This window comes from Tachysurus vachellii, chromosome 24, assembly GCF_030014155.1.
Source record: "Tachysurus vachellii isolate PV-2020 chromosome 24, HZAU_Pvac_v1, whole genome shotgun sequence".
NCBI classification, from domain to species: domain Eukaryota; kingdom Metazoa; phylum Chordata; class Actinopteri; order Siluriformes; family Bagridae; genus Tachysurus; species Tachysurus vachellii.
Window position 1 is genome coordinate 14138815 of NC_083483.1, and position 22500 is coordinate 14161314.

Here is a 22500-nt window from a genome sequence, read left to right on the forward strand (position 1 = left end):
CATTTAAAAAAAAAAGACCTTTGACATTTTTTTCATTGTAACTTTGAACAAATGTTTTAAACTCATGGTATCTTAAGTATGTAACTTAGTGATCCAACATTAATGTATTCAATGTTAGAGATTTAAGCACTTATGTACGTCACTCTGGATAAGGGCGTCTGTCACATGCTGTAAATGTAAATGTAAATGTAAAGCTACAACGCCACTGCAGTCGCTCAGCTCCAGACGTCACCTAAAATCGCCACCATGTTGACTGAAAACGTCATAAAATAAATCCGTCAAGGTTAAGAACACACAATTAAACCAATAAGGAAATTAAATGTTAAAAAAAAAGTCTATAATTATATTTAAGTATATATATATATAATTATATACTCAGGAAACACGTAAAATGTGTCACACTTAAAGCAAGTTTTACAGCATTTTTTCACACACACCCTGTTCCAGAGTGACAAAGTGCTTATAAGTCACAATGAGCACTTCCTGTACGCTTCATGTCACTTGTGAATACGTTGCCAGGAAAGTGTAGAACAAAACCTGTTTAGACTTGATTTAAAAACCTGTATGACTGCAGTCCTGTTTTTATTTATATATATTTTTTTGATGACATATTGTAGTCTCAATCTGAGTAGTAATTCCTGTCTGCCCATGTAGTGTAAAGCACACACACACACACACACACACACACAACACTCTCAGGTATGGTAAAAGTACAGTTGTTGTACGAATGAAACCGCCCACAATACACGTTTCGTAATACACTTGTTTAGTAGTTACTATTAATCAAAAGCCATATTAATCACTTCTACACACTTCTAACCATCATTTTATACTGTTATAAATGTAGTACTTGAGCATTAACACACACACACACACACACACACACACACACACACACACACATACCTCAAACCTTCTGGGATTAATAAAGTAATCTCTCTATCTATATTTCTATACTAAATCAAATCTCACCAGTTATGACAGATTTAGTTCCTTGTATTGCATGATAAATCTTGAGTGTTTGGTGTGTGTGTGTGTGTGTGTGTAACTCACTATGTCGAGCTTACCTGTGTGTGTCAGTCTCCTCAGTACAGTCAGGACACACACACACACACACACACACATATACACACATACACACATACACACGCACACACATACACGCGCACACACATACACGCGCACACACACACACACACACAGATAGCCCTGACCCTAAAGGTTTGAGGTGCTGTTCTAACCACTTTATATGTAATATTATAATTTACAATTTTGTCCTGAATTTGTTTATTTATTCTGAACACTCTGATGTGATCTTTGAATTTCCTGCTCAGATTAAAAAGGTGATCTATCTATCTATCTATCTATCTATCTATCTATCTATCTGTTTCTATACTAAATCAAATGTCACCAGTTATGACAGATTTTGTTCCTTGTATTACATGATGAATCTTGAGTGTTTGTTGCGTGTGTGTGTAACTCAATATGTGGAGCTTACATGCGTGTGTCAGTCTCCTCAGTACAGTGAGTAGTACAGTCAGGACACACAAACACACACACACACACACACACACACACACACACACACACATACATATATATATATATATATATATAATATGTATACATATACATACACATATACATTATATATATATACACACACACACACACACACACACACAAACACACACACACACACACACACACACACACACACACACACATATACATATATATATATATAATATGTATATAATTCCATGTATTACATGATGAATCTTGAGTGTTTGGTGTGTGTGTGTGTGTGTGTGTGTGTGACACTTACCTGTGTGTGTGTGTGTGTGTGTGTGAGACACTTACCTGTGTGTGTGACTCTCCACACTACACTCAGTACACTCAGGACACTGAGGGTATTAAAGCGCATCGTTCCGAGCTGCAGCTCACCGACAGTTTCACTTAATCATGTGGTCCTTTAAATCCGCACTGAATAAAAGCCTAAATGTGTAATAATCCGTCACAAACATGAGCGAACCCGAATAAACGTGTGTGTGTGTGTGTGTGTGTGTGTGCGTATGTGTGTGTACGGTGAAGAAGTGAAGCAGATCCGCTCTCTGTCCTGACGTGACGTGACGTGAATCTTTACTTCCGCGTTCTCGCCCTCACAAACACACGTTATGTTTAAAGCAGCGCAGGTTGGAAACCGACAGGTAACCTTTACCTTTGCGCATGCGCAGGATGAAATCAGGGCCAACCTGTGGGGTAACAAACTTCCCCTCTGTACCACCCAGTAACCATGGCAACAAAGATACATCCTTAGAATCCCTCTAAAATTGTCCATGTTTGGTGTTCAGGAAACGTTTATGTCAAGTGCATATGAAGGTAAAACACCTTCCATGAGTCAAGATATGATCTAATAAACATTTCCCATAAACACACGTTACTGTTGTCTTTTGTTCTGCCACTAACGCAGCAGTATACTGAGGCAAAATTAGAAAAATACTAATGCTTAGATAGTTCATATAGAAATGGATTGTTTCTTATCCTTTACTACATTTTCAGTTGATTTGAAAGGGAATGGTTGGGGGAGAGGAATATTAAGCCTCTTAAAGGATTACAGCAGCTGTCTGGTATTGGGGCAGATGTGAGCATACAGGAGTCTGGATGTGACCTCAGGAAGTGTAAAAAAAATCTGGTTCACAGGCGTGTGTGTGTGTGTGTGTGTGTGTGTCTGTGAGACATTCTTATATTCTCGTATTTTATTCTTAATACTTGAAACTTGCTCAAATACACTCACCTGACACAAAGAGTGTGAGTTAGGTTTGAAGTTATCTTCTGTTAGAAATAATGTCGTGTAAGTTCAATAGCAAAATGGTCAGGGGTTTTTAGTCCCACCTCTGCGCAGTGTGTGAGGAGTTTGCATGTTCGTCCCCCAGGCCAAAGACTTGTGCTGTAGGCCGACTGGCATCTTGTCCCCGGTGTGTGTATACAGTATGTGAGTGTTGCCATCCCATCCAGGGGGTCCCTTGTCTAGGGCCCCAAGTCCCACAGGATAGATTCATTTACATTTACAGCATTTAGTGACTTATATTCTTGTATTTCAATTTACTGTATACAAATGAGCAATTGATGGTTAAGGGCCTTCACCCAGGGGCCCATCAGTGGCAGCTTGGTTCACCTAGTATTCAAACTCATGACCTTCCAATCAGTAATCCAACATCTTAACCACTAGGCTACCACATCCAGATACCACGTTCCCTGCCACCCAGTGTGGGAAAAATGGATGTAACTCCACAGGCCTTCATAAAGCGGCCTTCAAACTGCACATGACAAACGACGGCCGATAAACCGGACGTCATTCATTTCCTATGGAGAGTCACAAAGTCGCTGCGTGAGGTGCCGAACATCTGCAGATCTGTATGAAGGTTCGTGTGCGTGAGGTGATAAGAATTATTGAAAAGTATTAATATTAACTTTAGTAATTTTTAAACTTTATCAAAAACAATCTTTTTGTTTTAACTACATTGTTATTGATAAAAAAGTAATAAATGATTAATATTTATATTGTATTATTTTTAATGTTTTGTCCATGTTTCCTCAAAAAAATTTTTTTCCAGATTTATTGTTGCATTGATTGTTTGTATTTACTCCTTCAATAATTAATTCCTTCATTCACCGTGATAAATGGAGGGAGAATACAGGCTCTTGCTTTTGCTCTCCTTTACTGGAGACGCAAAGAAAACATTGCAAATCAGTGTGTATAGTGTGTACACTACCTGACTCTGAGAAAAAGTCTCGGTGGGGGGGGGGGGGGGGGGGCCCGGTGGCTTAGTGGTTAGCACGTCCTCCTCCAGAGTTGGCGGTTCGATTCCCGCCTCCGCCTTGTGTGTGTGGAGTTTGCATGTTCTCCCCGTGCCTCGGGGGTTTCCTCCGGGTACTCCGGTTTCCTCCCCCGGTCCAAAGACATGCATGGTAGGTTGATTGGCATCTCTGGAAAAATTGTCCGTAGTGTGTGAATGAGAGTGCGTGTGTGCCCTGCGATGGGTTGGCACTCCGTCCAGGGTGTATCCTGCCTTGATGCCCGATGACGCCTGAGATAGGCACAGGCTCCCCGTGACGGTAGAAGATGAATGAGTGAGTGAGTGAGTGAGTGTGTGAGTGTGTGTGTGTGTGTGTCACGACTGTCACTAGGGGGCGAAATCCGACAGTCGCGTCCGTTTGTCGTGTGCAGTGTGAAGGCAGCTTAACACTCAGCTCTTACTGGACATTTGCTAATTTTGACTGTATTTAGTTACACAATATAAAAATGTTTAAATCGTTGCATGTCACCATTAGCATAATATCAACAGATCAATTAACAGAAAATGTGTATTCTGTAAACACACACTCCTGCTTGCTGTGCTGCAAAAAAAACCAAAAACAAAACAATAAAACACTCCAAAGCTTTTCTGCGTCAGTATACAAACTTCTGCAGTATGTCGTGTGGCTGTGAAAATCCCCTGAGCTGTGACTCTAGATCACGTTACAATCCCATATTTTGGTAGTCTAAAGATGATTACAAAAAGAAAAGGCACTGATATTCAATGTGACATGACGTGATTCGTGAAACTATGCTGAACAGTCAAAACATGCTGCTTATGAACTTCAAGCATCTCAGTGAGCAGAAATGGGTTTGAGTTCAACATCAACATTTACTTTGAAAATACAAACATTTGTGTGGAAAAAAAATAACAGGCATTTTTATTTTTTACCTTTCTAGGAATATATCGCCTCTAGTATTGTAGAGAAAAACAGAAATAGTGATGAAACACTAGAAATCCTTAATGTCCTGAGTGTCTACTTTTATTTGAGCTTCATATTAACACCACTGTGAAGTGAGACATGAGGAAGACGTTCAATCATCAACATGTAATAATGTTACAGACGAATGTAATGATGACCGGTTATTGACCTAAAGAGGAAAAATGCTCAGTTATTCCACTAGGGGGCATATTAGAGCCTTAAATTCTATCATATGTATCATATATTTCACAAACAATTTATCTTCACTCTCTCTCACTCATTTTCTATCCGAACTACCTCGGGTCACAGGGAGCCTGTGCCTATCTCAGGCGTCATCGGGCATCAAGGCAGGATACACCCTGGACGGAGTGCCAACCCATCACAGGGCACACACACACTCTCACTCACTCACGCAATCACACACTACGGACAATTTTCCAGAGATGCCAATCAACCTACCATGCATGTCTTTGGACCGGGGGAGGAAACCAGAGTACCCGGAGGAAACCCCCGAGGCACGGGGAGAACATGCAAACTCCACACACACAAGGCGGAGGCAGGAATCGAACCCCCAACCCTGGAGGTGTGAGGCGAACGTGCTAACCACTAAGCCACCGTGTCCCCCGTCTTCAGTTAAATTAAATATAATCCAAATGAAGTTCATTTCAGTTTCAGGTTGCAGCATGACAAAACGCGTTTGTATCGGACCGCAGTATGTTTGTGTCTCGTAGGTGATATACAGTATGTTTGTGCATTCCTGTGTAACCAATTAGATAAGTGCAGATAAATTAATACATTTAGTGTTAGTAGATATGTCTTTGGTCACTAAATTAATTTGTTTTGGCATAATTCACAAATCTTAATTAGATTAGTTTTAATGTTCAGATCGGGAGACGTTTTGGTGCGTGACGTCGTCAGAGCCTAGGGTTCAACCTGATCTCCAGTCACTGTATATAATCATTTTCATATTTGTATTTGTTTAATTCTAACCACACAGACCACTGCGTGGCTCAGGACCCCTGGAATAACTAAAGGTCAGATGTCCTACTTAGCTTGATGACTCTTCATGTTTTTCCACAAATAAAGATGTACCCTGTTCACTAATCCGGTCTCTCAGAGCGGCGCCAACATCTGCTTGTTAAGGCCACGCAATTCCTAGACACTCACACACACATACACACACACGAGATACTGCTTAGTGTTTTGATTATCCCTTGGACAGTCGACTCCACATGCTCGTGCTCATCACCAATGCTCATGCTCGCTGTTGATTGACAGACAGCCGAGCGGTCGCTCCCTCCTTTTTCCACCCATTCTCCATTAAAAGTAGGCCAGCTGCAAATCCCTGACAGATGAGTTTGTCTGTGTTTTTTTTATCATTCACGCAACAGCTTTAGCTTTAGACCGATGTCCTGGAATCTGTTGATCTGCAAGTGTTAGCATGTGAGAGAGTCCTTAACTCAACTGCTTCTCTCTCTCCCTCATCATTTCTCTCTCGGATTTGAGAAACAACCCGATCCTGTGAGCCTTCTCTCGAATCTCCGCTCGGTCTCAAGAGACTCTGTGACTCTTTTCCGTTCCTTTCCATCCGTTTGCCATAGAGATATTTTTCTTTATTGGTTCAGATATTTTTCAGTGAAAAGAATGAGAAAGTTTCCAGAGAGCAGCTGGTTGAAATTCGGTCCTGCTGGGAGAGGATCTTATGACTGGATGTCAGGAGCTTCATTACCACCTCCTGAGGAAAAGCAGCTGCAGGTGAACAAGACAGCATACAGTATACTGATCATCACAGTATACAGTATATTTCCCTTTTTTCTACTTTTTTCTCTCTCTCTCTCTCTCTCTCTCTCTCTCTCTCTCTCTCTATATATATATATATATATATATATATATATATATATATATATATATATTCTTTCTCTGTATTTAAACAACAAACCCTTAAATATACAGTGATGTAAGGAGTGAGAGAAAATGACATCATTACATAAATCAATAAAAGTGGGAGCTTTATTTCATTTTTAACATGAAAAAACTATAGAGAAAAATAGTAAAGCATCAGTGCATCAGAGCTTGCATGTGGATGAAGGGAGTCACTCCTATATAATTTTCTCTGTTCTTTCCTCCATCCTTCCTTCTTTCCATACTTTCTTTCTTTCCTCCAACCTTCCTCCTCCTTTTCCTCCAAATTTAACATTCTTTACGGAGAAGTGAATTTAGTTGTAAGTTCTAGTTTTACTGCACCAACACGCCTTTATTTCATGGGTTATTATTACAGACACCTCAGTACGTGTTAGATTGATTTATGTAGCTATTTTTGTGACAAATCAGTTTATATAATCATCAGTAGAGTTGGACAGATCTTGTTCGTGAATTGCTAGAGTGAGGAGATCTGGAAGGTTAGATGGAGTGGTGGGAGACGAGGCACTGGCCATGGTGCTGAACTCGCTCTGAGCACTGGTTTACACACTGAGGGTATGTTTAGGCTCACAGTCTGCAAAAAGGGGCAAAAAAAAAGGGCTTTTAATTTTAAAAAGATTTACGTATGTACAATAATAATTTGGTTAATAATTGGTGCTGGATGCTTGATTTTATCACCATCTATTTTTATTAGTATGTAGTGTGGTTTCCAGTCTAGACCCTGTTTTGAGAACCATGGTACTGTAACATTATGATGTTCATGGTATGAAGGCTTGCTGCCTTAAATAAATGAATAAATAAATAAACATTATTTAGTGTGTGATTGCGTGAGTGAATGAGAGTGTGTGTGTGCCCTGCGAAGGGTTGGCACTCCGTCCAGGGTGTATCCTGCCTTGATGCCCAATGACGCCTGAGATAGGCACAGGCTCCCCGTGACCCGAGGTAGTTCGGATAAGCGGTAGAAGATGAGTGAGTGAGAGTCGATCTATCTATAAACTCTTTCAGTTGAGTTTTTGCTTTCCTGACCAGATGGTTGTGCGAGAGTGTCACTGCAAGCTCAAAGTGAGATCCTCCACTCTGAACTGTTCAGATATGTGCTTGGTTCCTTCCCTAACTCACTGTTGCTCTGTCTTCTCGGTCATAATAGTGTTTGTACTGGTGTATGCACGCACGCACACGCACACACACACACACAGACACACACACAGACACACACACACACACACACACACACACACACACACACACACACACACACACACACACAATGTCTCAACACTTTTCCCTATTGTACCTGCTTACATTTGGGGAAGAGTGTGTGTGTGTGCCCTGTGATGGGTTGTACTCCGTCCAGGGTGTATCCTGCCTTGATGCCCGATGACGCCTGAGATAGGCACAGGCTCCCCGTGACCCGAGGTAGTTCGGATAAGCGGTAGAAAATGAATGAATGAATGAACATTTGGGGAAAAAAATGAGCCTGATGAAAAGTCATCTGATGAGACAGCAAACCAGAAGGATTTCCAAGGATTAGAGTCTAATCTACCTGAAATGCAACATTATCTGATTAAAAATAATGCAATTTATTTAATTAACAAAAAAAAATAGACTAAAATTAGACTTTTACCTCTGTATATCTTTGTGTGCAGGGTTACCACTGGAACGAGCTCTTAACCGACCAGGATGCGAAGACTGAGATCGTCTTGTACGTTATCCTCCCAATGGTGTTGCTTTTCATCTTCTGCCTCACAGCCTTCCTGATCTACCAGAGATGCTCACGCAGCAAGCTCAGTTTGGCCAACATCATTGCGCTGGATCTTCAAGATACAGACAGCAGCGCTGAGATTCTGGCTTCACTCACAGCCAATGCCGAGCGTCTGAACAGCACCAGCTCCGACACGTCCGATGGCGTTTTTCTCATGGTCTACCTTCCACCTCCCTACGAGGAAACCCTGACAAAGATAACCCGCGCTGCCAGTCTCACCAGCGGCAAAGATGTGGAGTGCATAAAGATGGAAGACCTTGAAGCCAAACTTTGTCCAGAACTCAAATCCAGAGGGCATTACGTGTAACTGAGAGTCACAAATATGTGGAACAGTGGAACAATTTCCAGTAGTCTGGAGGTGATTGCACACTTATTGAGACTTTTATCCTAGAGGACAATTCTGTATTGTCATCATGAAATAATGTTTCCTTTTCACCCTACTAATGGAGAAGGTAGCAAATGCTCATATTAGGGCTTTGCACATTACCCTGGGTTACTGTCATTCTAAACCCTGAATTTAACCACGGGTAAAAGGAACGTTCAGGTGTAATTTAGGACCAGACGGCTTTAACGGTGTTAACTCCATGTCACGGTGCTGAACGTGTACAGTGTGAAATGATTTGCTATTAGAATGTTACTGCTAGTCGCTTAGCAAAAGACACCCAATCAGAAATGGAACAGCGCATGAAAAACCCATATAAGGTGAAAACCAGAATGTAGCACTTAATGATAACAGTTTGGTAGATGGAGTCAGGAGACAAAACACCGATCATCACGGATGTGTGTGCTATAGAGAGGGGGAAATAAAATGTGCTGAAACATTAGCAGAAGTCGAATATTAACGCACAAACTGCTGATCAACTGCTCAACAAACTTAAAAATACAAAAAAGATGATAAAGCTGTGAAAGATAACAGAAGCTGCTCTGGTGCAGAACCACAGACCTGAACTTTTTTCCTCGGTAACGTGAAAGCGTGAGACGAGCCGTTATTTAACCCTTGTATGTTGTTCGTATGTTTGTTACTCAGCCAGTGTTCGTGGGTCTGCTGGACCCGCTGTGTTTTTGGGTTTTTAATTCAACACAATCAAAAATTTTATGTTAAAATACTCTACAGATGTTTACTTCATCCTAAGTACAAGCAATATAAAAGCATATATGGTTAATATTTACCCTTTACCTGTATTACATCATATTTTTTAATTAAAGTGCTACTCGTTTTTTGTTGTTTTTTCATTCATTCATTCATTTTCTACCGCTTATCCGAACTACCTCGGGTCACGGGGAGCCTGTGCCTATCTCAGGCGTCATCGGGCATCAAGGCAGGATACACCCTGGACGGAGTGCCAACCCATCGCAGGGCACACACACACACTCTCATTCACTCACACAATCACACACTACGGACAATTTTTCCAGAGATGCCAATCAACCTACCATGCATGTCTTTGGACCGGGGGAGGAAACCGGAGTACCCGGAGGAAACCCCCGAGGCACGGGGAGAACATGCAAACTCCACACACACAAGGCGGAGGCGGGAATCGAACCCTCAACCCTGGAGGTGTGGGGCGAACGTGCTAACCACTAAGCCACCGTGACCCCTTGGTGTTTTTTAATAAAATGTAATAAAAAAAATCAAATTTAATCACGTTATGAGTGGAAAAAAATCATTTGATGATTTCAGTTGATGTAACAATCAGTTGATGTGTAAATATGCAAATAAGGTTAATCCAGGGTTTAGGTATGTACAGTGAGAAACATCAGATTATGAATAGCCAAGATTTATTGTTAACTCCAGGTAGAGAATGAGTGTGAAACCTCTAACTACACAAAACAGGATCCTGTTTATACAGGGTTTACAATCAAGGACAATAATTCAGGTGTGAAAAGACCTAGATTGAAAAAAATTCTGTTTATTTCGTGCCTAGTCAAATAAGTAACGACAAAAGTTTAAGTAATTAATATAATGCCGTTGTTAGCTATGGAAAAAAAATAAAAGCATTAGTTTAGTCAAGATGTTATTCAAGAAATCGAATCTATTCTATCTTCTACAACATGTATTTAAAACATACAGATTCCGTGTACATTAACACCAGTGTAAAACCTCTGTGCTTGTGCATTATGTGTAATTATCCAATAAGGTCGTGTGAACTACAGAATGCGTCTTTCTTTCTTTCTTTCTTTCTTTGCCTCTGTGATTATAAAATAAAACATCAGGCCTAATTTAAACGATTACATTATCATCTTCAGATGAATGTTCATTTATCTTAAAAGTATTTATAATAAATGTGTTTTTATTAAGGGGGGCACGGTGGCTTAGTGGTTAGCACGTTCGCCTCACACCTCCAGGGTCGGGGTTCGATTCCCGCCTCCGCCTTGTGTGTGTGGAGTTTGCATGTTCTCCCCGTGCCTCGGGGGTTTCCTCCGGGTACTCCGGTTTCCTCCCCCGGTCCAAAGACATGCATGGTAGGTTGATTGGCATCTCTGGAAAATTGGCCATAGTGTGTGAGTGTGTGAGTGAATGAGAGTGTGTGTGCCCTGTGATGGGTTGGCACTCCGTCCAGGGTGTATCCTGCCTTGATGCCCGATGACGCCTGAGATAGGCACAGGCTCCCCGTGACCCGACTCTTGGCTCAGATTTGGTGAAAAAAATCTTCTCTCACATTTTGCGGTGTACATAAAAATGAGACAAAAACTGTTTCTCTAAAATAATTTGACTCCAACGACAACATTGATCCGACTAGCCCAATCTAGCATGATTAAAATAAGGAAAGAGCAAATAGTCAGTCTGGAAGATGCAGGAAATATCGGGCTTCTTGTAGATGATTGTAGTGTTGGATGCAGGAGAAATGGACAAGCAAATAGTTGTGGCCAGAAATACTAATCTGCAGCAATGAACATCTACCTAGAGCCAATGATCTGACGAGGAACAAATCATGAACCAGCACAAGACTCGCAGATGCACAGAAAGAAGCCAGAAGAAGCCTTGTGATGCTCTGTGTTATGTTCTGCTGGGAAACCCTGGGCATCAGTGTGGATCATGTTCACTCCTTCATCATAATCAGCAGGACAATACACACTCCCACTCTGCACACACACTGTTCACTTATGCCTTGAGGTACATGAAGAGTTTAAGAGTTCAGTCATCAATTCAATTAACATCAAACATCTCACATACTTCCGGTGTGTCTGAAGTTTTCATTTCCCTTTTAATACCTTTGCACCGTTACAGATTTGTGGAAAAATGTATTTAAAGGTATTTCCTTGGTACTGTTTGTACATCATTCTTTTTTTTTTATAGCTTTTTACATTTTATTCAGATATATAAAGCAAATTAAAGCTGGTTTGAGTCATAAGACCTCAAGTTACTCAATGTGTCCTAGAAATCTGACTAGAAGTCCTAGAAGTATTTTTCTATGCAGAACCATCCAGAGAGAATATTATATAATTTGCATATAAAGTCAATCTGAAAGGTTTTACAGTAAGAGATGGATAAAAAAACTTGATTTGTAACCGTAAAATAATTTGTAACCGTAAAATAATTTGTAACCGTAAAATAATTTGTAACCGTAAAATAATTTGTAACCGTATACATTTTATAAACTCTGATCTATTAAATAATTTATATATTGATTTTAAACCTACAGACAATTTAGATCAATGTTCTTAATCAATAATCTTAAAAACCTTTCAAACATTTTTTTTTTTAAAATAACTCTTAGGACTATTTTTCCACACTAACCCATGACACAACATTTAAAATAAGCATTCTTTGCATACCCTTATTTTGCATTTCTCCATTTCCTGCAGTGGATGCTCCAGCGTTTTTGTTTACTGAGCGCAACATGACACCCTGCTCAGAATATTTGCACATTGTTCAAACATTTGCATTCACTTTGCACCTCTCTCCTCATCTCTCTCTCTTTCTCCCTCTCTCTCTCTGTCTCTCTCACTCTCTCTCACTCTCTCTCTGTCTCTCTCTCTCTGTCTCTCTCACTCTCTCTGTCTCTCTCTCTGTCTCACTCTCTCTCTCTCTCTCTCTCTGTCTCACTCTCTCTCTCTCTCTGTCTCTCGCGCTCACTCTCTCTCTCTCTCTCTCTCTCTCTCTCTCTCTCTCTGTCTCTCTCTCTCTCTCTGTCTCACTCTCTCTCTCTCTCTGTCTCTCGCGCTCACTCTCTCTCTCTCACTCACTCTCTCTCTCTCTCTCTCTCTCTCTCTCTCTCTCTCTCTGTCTCTCTCTCTCTCTCTGTCTCACTCTCTCTCTCTCTCTGTCTCTCGCGCTCACTCTCTCTCTCTCTCTCTCACTCACTCTCTCTCTCTTTCTCTCTCTCTCTCTCTCTCTCTCTCTCTCTCTCTCTCTCTCTCTCTCTCTCTCTCTCTCTCTGTCTCACTCTCTCTCTCTCTCTCTGTCTCTCGCGCTCACTCTCTCTCTCTCACTCACTCTCTCTCTCTCTCTCTCTCTCTCTCTCTCTCTCTCTCTCTCACATGATGTGAGTTTTGTGATTATTTGGCCCAAAAACATTTTATATGACGATGGTGATGAAATGTTTGGTATGTGCACTAATATACAGTACATAATCAAATTCAATGAGATTTCATTGGAACATAAACCCAAAATCATAAACCCAAAAAAAACAAGAAACAAATCTGAGCTTTGATTTAAATCTTATCCAAATATGGCAGTGTATGCTTTATTTTGCAATCGCAAAATCATGAAATCCTGCGCATACACACACGCACATGCACATACACACATGTACATACACACATGCACATATGCATACACACACATACATACATGCACACTACATGAACTCCTTGTGAACATGGTTTATCAAGTTGTTGTAGAAGAACTAAAAACTGGAGTGTCCTGCACAGCACCCTGACCTCAACCCCACCGCAGACCTCCTCACCCAACATCAGAGTCTGAACGCACTAATGTTCTTATAGCTGAATAAACACATCCCTACAGCCGCACTCCAACATCCAGTGAAAGTCCTTCACAGAACACTGGAGCTTATTATAACAATGAAATAGAAAAAAAAATCTGGACTGTTATTAGTCAGGTTTGAACAAAACTCTACCTTAGTTAATAAGTCAGAATTACATTAGCTAGCCTACTGAGTAAGTAAAACCTCCAGTGTGCACTAATGTGTCTGGGCTAACCTGTGACAGCTAATGTACCTCAGAATGTTATTGTACTTTAAAAATTAAAACTACACTTTATAATTTAAAAAAAAAAAACAATCCAAAGATCTGAATCTCTGTGACTTGTTTTAAAACCAAGTCACAGAGAATGACATTCAAAATCCCAGGACCTTCTTTGTTTTTTCCTTCTTTTTGGGTGGGTGAGTCTGCCTTTGCAAAGTAGCATGAGATCATCTTTTTTTTACACCTTTTGCATATCACCTGACCTGGGAGCCTTTGTGACTCAGGACACAAATAAATAGACCCACAGGCTCGTACACGAACATACAGACTGCAAAATGGGGCTACGCATCGAACTGGAGATGTTGGCGGTTCTGCTGTTACTGACCCCACTTGCGAGTGATGGCCTGCTGGTGCCCAAGTGCTACCTAGTGGATCAACTAATGTCTGCTATACCTGAAGATGTGATGAACCGGGAAAAACTAGTGGCAGAAAGTGAGTTGATTTTTTTTTTTTTTCTTTTTTTACAAGTCTACATCTGGTTTGCTCTAATTCAACAATTAATCATGATAACTGAAGAACTTACCAGTTACAGTTTGGACACCAGTACAAACGTTTGCTTATATTTTAACTTGATATAAATTAAATTTCCTAATTTCCCATCTTCCAGAATACACATTTAAACATATTCAAGTACTTAATTTATTATTATTATTATTATTATTATTATTATTATTATTATTATTATTATGACATAATGTGTTATTTTAAACTGAACTGATATATATATAGTTGTTTTGACTAGAATGGGCTTCACTGTTTGTTTATATTTAATAAGTGCTAGTGAGGCATCAAAAAGAAAAAAGCTAGCAAATTTACCAAAAGAAAAGACAAAAGTCGATAGCTTGATTTTTTAAAATCGAAAAATTTGCAAGGAAAATGTATTAAAGGAAAAATTAGCAAGGACTATGAAGACATGTTCACTAATACAACAATACACAATAATTATCTTATACACTACAATATTCACAATACTTGGAAAAAAAAAACAATTAAACAAGTAATTGCCACCCCTGACTGTAGAAAAGCAAATATTTATTTTCTTTCATTTCATACATAAAAAGTTAAAAAGTTGGCACTCCGTCCAGGGTGTATCTTGTCTTGATGCCCGATGACGCCTGAGATAGGCACAGGCTCCCCGTGACCCGAGGTAGTTCGGATAAGCGGTAGAAGATGTGTGAGAGTGTGAGTGAAGTTTAAAACAACCTGTGGCCCAATAAAGTCCTTTATGCCATGAAAGCTGGTGCTGTCAAGGTAACACACCTAAAAGAGCTTCCTAGCAGCTGTCCTTTCAGCTGTAGAATGCATTCAACTCCTTAACTGATTATGCTCAAGCTTGTATTTTGTTAGTTACTTTTATTCATTTCTAACTTAAAAACACAAATTGGAGCATTATTGTATTTTTGCTTTGCCCCAAAACTTTTTTCCAAAGTAATAAAGACATAAGAAGGTTTCCATATCAGGTTATTGAGCAGTGTAAAATATAGAGTTCTACGATGAAATGGGAGATATTACATAGATCAGGGTATTTATGTCTGCCCCATAGAGCTAATATTTTCCCTTTTCCTTCCTTTGTACAGTCGTGTGCCATGTAGACATGTCATCGCATTTTAATACCAGCTGCATCACTCAGGGCCCTTCACCAGTTTACCCTAAAGAACGTAAGACCAGAGCTGTTCCCACAACTCCCAAGCCCCTTAAAACCACCACTAACCCCCCTCCTAAATCCTCCACTTTGGCCACCACTAAACCCCCTCCTAAATCCTCCACTTTGGCCACCACTAAATTCCCTCCTAAATCCTCCACTTTGGCCACCACTAAACTCCCTCCTAAATCCTCCACTTTGGCCACCACTAAACTCCCTCCTAAATCCTCCACTTTGGCCACCACTAAACCCCCTCCTAGATCCTCCACTTTGGCCAAAACTAAACCCCCTCCAACAGCCTCTAATTTTGCCACCACTAACACCCCTACCCCTAAAATCATGGACTCAACAACTCATGAGCCCAAGATCAAGCAGTCCCAGGAAATGCAACCCGGTTCCAACTATTCGGCTACTGATTATGTGATGCTTCCACCACCACCTCCTCCCCAATTCAACTCCTCGATGATAATGTCCCGTAAAAGAAGAGGGATCAGTGGACTGTGGACCCTATATGGGCTGTTCCAGTTGCCCGATGGTATCGCCTGCACCTCCTCACCCCCAAAACCCACCTTAAACTTCTGCAACCTGTCCTGCAATAGTGAGTGTTATCCAGAAAATATCAAGCTTAATAAACAAGCCCTTGCCAGCTTGTCTTTTTTATCTACACCTTAGGTTTTATCATTTTAAGCCAATTACACCAACATATGGTGACATTCTCTGTTTAATCTCTTTTTAAAGAGCTGATTGATGATGACCTCACTGATGACATCAGTTGTGTCCAGTCCATTATTAACTCCAAGTGAGTAATCAGTGGTCAAAAACGCATGTTATTAAATTTAAGCATAAATAGAAAAACATAATGTTAGCATCACATCATATAGTTTTATATATTTAATCTATAGAGAATAATATGTTTTTTGTTCTCCCAAATGGTCTGACAGAATCCCAATCACTGGTAATAAGGACGAGGCTACGAGGCTATTAAGGACAATGTAAGTAGAGAATACATATTGTTAAGAAGCATAGGTATTTTTAAGAAACATACTCTAGTGTATTCCATAGTCAAATTTGTGGCTTGGTAGCAAGGCAAACTCTGAAAACGCTGAGAAGCCCGGCTATCTAAGCTAGTTAGTTTTCCGTTGTGTCACTCTACATAACCAATTATGGCATGGTTGGACACCCCACTTGTCCTGTTCTGACAAACTTCACCTTAAACATACGAAATCCTGAAACCTCAAATAGTCAGATTTGTTGCTGTGGCCATCAGTTGAAAGGTTTACAGCAAAAACATGAAGACGAGATCAGCAACTAGATTTACAATGTTTTTTGAGCCACCAGATAATGTTTTATTTCCCCTCACAACTGTGGTAACTGATGCTTCTGCTGTTTAGCAGTAAATCCGACATGTCTAACACAGCAATCAGGAAGGAGAGGCAGGATAAACTGACCATAGACTATCAATATTGTGATAGACTGGACAAATAAATAAAACAATTGCTGATTCAATACATTTTGAGATGTGTGGTTATAGGAAAATGATCCAAGATTTTACAAGCAGCTCTATCAAGATAAATCACATCTCTGTTTATCATCAGTTTCAGTTTGGTCCGTACTGTGATCATGCAAAACTTTATAACTTTATACTGTTACAGCTCACAACATCATTTTGTGTTTAAGATGTTCACCAGTCATTATTTGATCTATTCTGGTCTTTATTACAGGAAAGACATGCTCATGAACAGTTGCCCCACCCTGGACTACACCAACTACCTTGCTGAGTGTAAACGTACATAGACGCTACACCTGATCAAACACTGCTTTCTTCATGGCCAGTGATGGGGCTATTTCTGGGCTTCTCTTATCATCTGTAAACAAATGATGAATTATTGTATACTGCCTTCAGTTTAAGAGAACGTTGACTCAGGTTTACTGTACGCTCTGATGCAAGAATTTTGACGCTAGTGAGGTACATTCAGAAGTAAAATACTATTTTTGTTGTTTTAATGCATGCTTTGAAAAGAAGCTTCCTATTCCTGCTATGATACAGAGATTAATATATGTTTAGTAGATTTGATATATAGATCTATATATATCAATGGGAAAGAGGATGTCTGTCACTTTGTCTAAACAAAAAACTAATAAACATTGCTGAGTAGATATCCAAGAAAAATTCCCTCATCTTGTGTTTCATTTGCAGATTGTGCATTTAGCCAACAGAAGAACTCATTAACAAAAGAGAACAGCTGATTATTTTTAATAGCACTGTTGAGCTCACTAAACAGTTCAGAACATCAATTAGATAATTGTTATATATGACATTTATTTTAACACATCTGAAACAAACACCAGTGTATATAATGGTAATTGTAAAATGGTATATAATTGAAGGTAATGTTAAACACCAGGTTTCAGACAGCAGGGAACCTTTAAGTGTTGCTTTAATTTGCTCCATGATTTTCAGTCACGTTAACAGTGACGTTAACATTACGAGTTTCATTCTAAGTAATAAAGAAAGAAATGTTTTTTTCCAGTTGGGCCAATATTAACGTTGTGGATTTTAAACACACGTTAAATAAAATCAAAATTGCCTCAGTACATGAACTGCTTACTGAAAATGTGCTTCATTCTACAAACACTTTTCTGCTAATTGGTTGAAGTAATTTCTTAAACCGAGTTTTCTCTTTAATACCTTTTCCTCCACACTCATTATTCTTGTCTGCAGAACTTAAAAACATCAATTAAAAAAATGATAAAAGCAAGGAATTTTAATTTTTTTAGTATATCTACAAGTCTTTCAAATAGTATGCTCATGTTTGTTAAAACTAAAGACAAAATCTTTCATCTTTTGTTGAATACTACATCTAACATAGCAAGTCTGATATGATGCAGTGATGTGAGCCATTACCAACATTACATGTTAGCTAGCTAGCTAGCTAGCTAATTAACTTAAAATGTTTATGGTAATTTGTTAACTTTACATCAACAAATGTATTGATTATTCTTTAGCTTTAACGTAACAGACATGTATCGGCTATAATTCACAACTTTAACAGAGCTGCTTATACTGAAAAATATGTCGAAAGCTACTCAGTCTGCTAGCTAACTTAATGTTTTACCTCAGAAATTGCCTTTCAACAATAAACAGAGATTGGCATGGCTTTAATTCGGGGTTAATTTATTTATTTTTTTTAAAAAAGGTAAGCAAGTAAATATTAACATTAAATATTAACAATATTACTAATCAGCTACGTCATACGCTACGTCATCAGCTACCTCAGGATCCACTTTCTCTTAGTCCCGCGCCTAAATATTTGGCGCCTAAAGAGTAGATCGCATTTTGATTGGCTTGAACATGTAGCTCGAACTTGCTCTCATCTGATTGGTTTACGCTGCCGCCTCAGTTTCATGAGAAGCCATGAATAATTGTCTTCGTGAGCTCCAGGTGTGTTTTAGCGCCATTTTGTGGCAGTGTAAACTTTTGGAGCATTTCCCCTCCCCTTAAAATCCTGAAAGTATAGTGTGTTTAAACCTGTTTAAAGATGTAAAATTTCATTTGAAAGGGAATAATAGAAAAATAATAATAATAATAAGAATAATAATAATAGCCATGTCAACTGACCCAAAGTGTTCATCTGGGTGAAAAGTTCAGGAATGAAAAAAGAATAATGCTGAAAACAATTTAATTATGAGCCTAATTTATGAATAAAATCAATTTGTGGCAAGTTTTTTTTTTTAATATTAATTAATGGTTCAATTACTACTAGAAAAATAAATAAAATTACCTACCTGTTTTATTTCATGGCAATAACAAAGAGAAGGGCAGAAGTTTGCTAAAGTGGTTTGAAATTTGTATGAATGACTTCAAAGATGTCTAATTTTTAGAGAAAGAACTCAAACATTATATTTGCAGAGTTAAAGTTGCACCAAGTAAAAAAAAAAAAAACAAACCCTAGGCTTTTACAATGTGCTGTTTATAACGTTCAAAACTATTTTTGACTTGTAGAATTAGTGAACACTGAATAACAGATTTGCAATATTGCCACACGGTAGACAAGTTTTTCATTTCAAGCTAATGGGGACATTTCTGGGGTAGAAATTAGATTAGCTCTACCCTGAGCTACGACAGAGCTGCACATGCTACGCCTTAACATAACTACAGCAGGATTGAGATTAACAGGAGAGAAACAAAAGATTTTTTTTTATTTCAAATGCATATTACTTGGGAAACATCAGGTGGCTCTGAAACATTAGAAACTACACCTGATTTTTAATACTTTAAGGAGACTGGTGCGCAGTGCACAAGTACACGCAGGACAACGGGAGCAGTTCCAGTGCTTTTTGTAAGCATATTCATATACATAAAATTAGGACAAACTTAAATCAATGAAATTAGGAATACTTGCAAATATACTTGCATAGAAATGATGAATAATGCTGAATCGAGCAGAAATGAAAGTTTTCAGAAATGAAAACAAAACACACTCTAAAAAAATAGATAAAAAACTAAACAAAACTGATGCTTCAAAAGTCCAATTGCCAAATTATTTCAGTGCAGTTCGACGCAAGCTCAAAGCTCCTTCTGAGGTTTGCCCTCAAATCCATCAGGTGGTGTCAGAGGGCTGAACCGGAGCAGGGGAAGGTCATGGGCTCCACCAGCCAGGCGGAGGGGTGGTGGTGGTGGTGGGAGGGATCTGGAGGTACTTCGGTCATCACCACTTCCTGAGTTCGGGTTGTTGTTGACGTCATTGTCCGAGAAGTTGCTGCTGCTGCATCGGCAACGGGGCAGAAAAGTCCCATGGTGGGAACGGCGATACATCACACCCAGTGCCACCATCAGCAGCACGATAAGGAAGCAGAGCAGGAAACACACGGCATACAGGAGCGAGGGGACTGAAGTCCTGCTGCAGTCTTGGCACAGAGGAGAAGAAAGAAAAAAAAAAACGAGAGAATTAGTTTCTATTATATAATTAACTTAATTATATGAATTAATAGTAATAACTGAAAGTCTACAATTAGTGTGGAAATCATTTGCAGTTTTTTTTATTAGTGTTCTTTTTTTTTTTTAATGAGCTATAGTCTATGAAACAGGTTGTGAAGTTTTAGAAGGACATTGGCTGTTAAGTTTTACTGAGCATCTTGGAGAACCTGCCATTACTATTTCTCTCACTTTGACAGTCACACTTGCTTTTGATGCAAAACCCATTGGCCTTTATCTTTTTTTCTGTCTGAAATATTTACTGACTAAAGCTACAAATCACATACAGTGATTTTATTGCTGCAAGTCTTTAGTCGCTGTACTATGTCGTCACCAGGGGTCATTCCTACTGCTGGTCGTCATTGTAATAATGCTCATCAGATCAGTGGGTGATGCAACTAGCAAGTCCCTGTAACTGCTCAGAATAAAGATACATAAAAAGATAGAAAACTTGTACCATCCAGGCATCTCTCAGTGGCTGTTTCAATAGGAAATGGAAATCACTCGATTTGAATACGCTCTAAAATACACAAAACCACAAACCGTGGCGTTTTGATGCAACACTTACCGCCTGGAAAAGGTGAGGATTCAGTTGCAAGTCTGAAGTTTTGGGCTGGAAGAGATTTCCCTGTGTAGAAAAACAAAAAGTATAAAGGAAGGTTAAAGATAAATTTCTATGGATTTGTAAATGACCAGGGTTCATTGTGATGGGAAACAAATTCACAGTTCTACATTTCTATCTGCAATACTTTATCATATTCTATTACATCTTACAACAGAAATAGTTCTGTACATCATAAATACACACACTGCACTTAAACATTCTCTTTGTTTGCCACATCCTAAGTTTGTAAAAACTGATTACATTATTAGCTTTATTTATTTGTACACTGTATGTTTTGCATTGTAAATTTTAAGGAGTTCACCGTTCATGTCTTTTACAAGGACTAGCGTTAGAAAAAAGCACCTTAGTCATGATTTAAATCAGTTAAAATTTAAAGCCAAACACAAGGAAATGTTATGCTTCATTTCCGTTCATCTCTCTTGGTCTTACTATAATTTGAAGGATTTATGATCATAAATTCAAAGAATCAGTACAATGGTTTAGCTTAATTAAAGGCACACAATTAAAAAAATAAAACACTTTCCCAAAAAAAAATGATTTTTTATAAAAAATTATAAGAACATTCTTATATTGAGTAATTCACTAGAATTTCCAGACACATTAAAACATACAAAAACTTAACAGCATTTTCTGTTTTTTTTTTTTTTTTTTTTTTTTTTTTTAAGAATAACTACTGGGTTTAACCAAGTTACTAAAACATGTACAGTACCTTTTATTCTGTGAGATTGTTGAATCTTTTTTGACCTGTTCTCTGCAAGCTCTTCAGAAGCATCGTCAGTTTCCATGGAGACCGGACCAACATCTTCAAGCAGCGGAGTTGGCGGCTCTGCCTTCAAGGGCTCAGATGGATGATCAGGATTTTGAGTGGCCACTTGGCTGAAGTGTGGAACCTCATTTTTCGTCCCGTTAACAGTTGTGGTAGACGACTGCGTGAGAACCGGCTTTCTTTTTGCCACTCTCTTTTTGGTGGACTGTGTCACTGTGGTACCACTGGATGTGAAGATGGAGACTGTGGTGTAAGTGGGAGCCAGGGAGTCATGTGGTTCATCATCATACATCGGGGTGTACTTAACAGTTTCCCAGTTTGGTTTTCCAGTTGGAGCTGAAACTCTCTCCTCAACATCATGCAGAGTTACGGGACCATGAAAGGGTACTTTTTGGTTCTTAGCTCCCCCTCTGATCCTCCGGCTCTCTCTAAAAGGTCCGTTTGTGGCCGTAAGAACCTCATTCGTCTGAGGGTCGATGTTGTGGCTGACTCGGATATCCTCAACATCGTAAACATTTTCCTCCAGATCATTTGAGATGGTTTTCTGTTTAGGGATCTTTGTCACTGCGTCTTTGGCTTCCGCTTTTTCGATTTTGACTTGTTCTTTCTCCGACACATCTTTATTTACATCTCAAAGAAGGAACAAACAGGTCTAAGTAAACTTAGGTCAACTTCGGCACATACTGTAGGTCAAGATCTAATATAATCATGTGGTGCTTTATTCAGGGCAAATCTGTGTGTTGTGTGAGGATCTGATTACTTAAATGCAAGCAGAATACAATTTAAAAACAAATGTAAATAAATACATGGACGTTCCCAA

General features: G+C 39.2%; 4 protein-coding genes across 5 annotated transcripts in view; 2 read left to right on the forward strand and 2 right to left on the reverse strand.

Moving 5' to 3' along the window:
* Positions 1 to 2100, reverse strand: part of ifngr1 (interferon gamma receptor 1) — a 15202-nt gene extending 13102 nt beyond the window's left edge. The window contains exon 1 of the mRNA XM_060860069.1: positions 1864 to 2100. Coding sequence (XP_060716052.1) covers positions 1864 to 1927 — 64 coding nt within the window. The 5' untranslated portion in view covers positions 1928 to 2100. The remainder of the gene's footprint in view (positions 1 to 1863) is intronic.
* Positions 2101 to 6347: 4247 nt separating this feature from the next.
* Positions 6348 to 8790, forward strand: LOC132839827 (small integral membrane protein 28-like). The gene is made up of 2 exons (XM_060861013.1): positions 6348 to 6537; positions 8349 to 8790. The coding sequence occupies exons 1-2, from the start codon at positions 6427 to 6429 to the stop codon at positions 8769 to 8771; spliced, it is 534 nt and encodes a 177-aa protein (XP_060716996.1). The 5' UTR covers positions 6348 to 6426; the 3' UTR covers positions 8772 to 8790.
* A 5157-nt stretch (positions 8791 to 13947) lies between these two features.
* On the forward strand, positions 13948 to 17484 carry LOC132839454 (uncharacterized). The gene is made up of 5 exons (XM_060860427.1): positions 13948 to 14104; positions 15250 to 15912; positions 16053 to 16113; positions 16256 to 16306; positions 17036 to 17484. The coding sequence occupies exons 1-5, from the start codon at positions 13948 to 13950 to the stop codon at positions 17106 to 17108; spliced, it is 1005 nt and encodes a 334-aa protein (XP_060716410.1). The 3' UTR covers positions 17109 to 17484.
* A 2025-nt stretch (positions 17485 to 19509) lies between these two features.
* The window catches only part of zgc:66455 (uncharacterized protein LOC393502 homolog), a 5838-nt gene continuing 2847 nt past the window's right edge, over positions 19510 to 22500 (reverse strand). Inside the window, exons 4-6 of one of the 2 annotated variants that reach the window (XM_060860408.1) lie at positions 21624 to 22298; positions 20858 to 20917; positions 19510 to 20222 (exon numbers count right to left, since the gene is read on the reverse strand). In XM_060860408.1, the coding sequence (XP_060716391.1) occupies positions 19882 to 20222; positions 20858 to 20917; positions 21624 to 22298 (1076 nt within the window). In that variant the 3' untranslated portion in view covers positions 19510 to 19881. Of the gene's footprint in view, positions 20223 to 20857; positions 20918 to 21623; positions 22311 to 22500 lie in introns of both variants that reach the window. The other variant, XM_060860407.1, reaches the window with a different exon arrangement.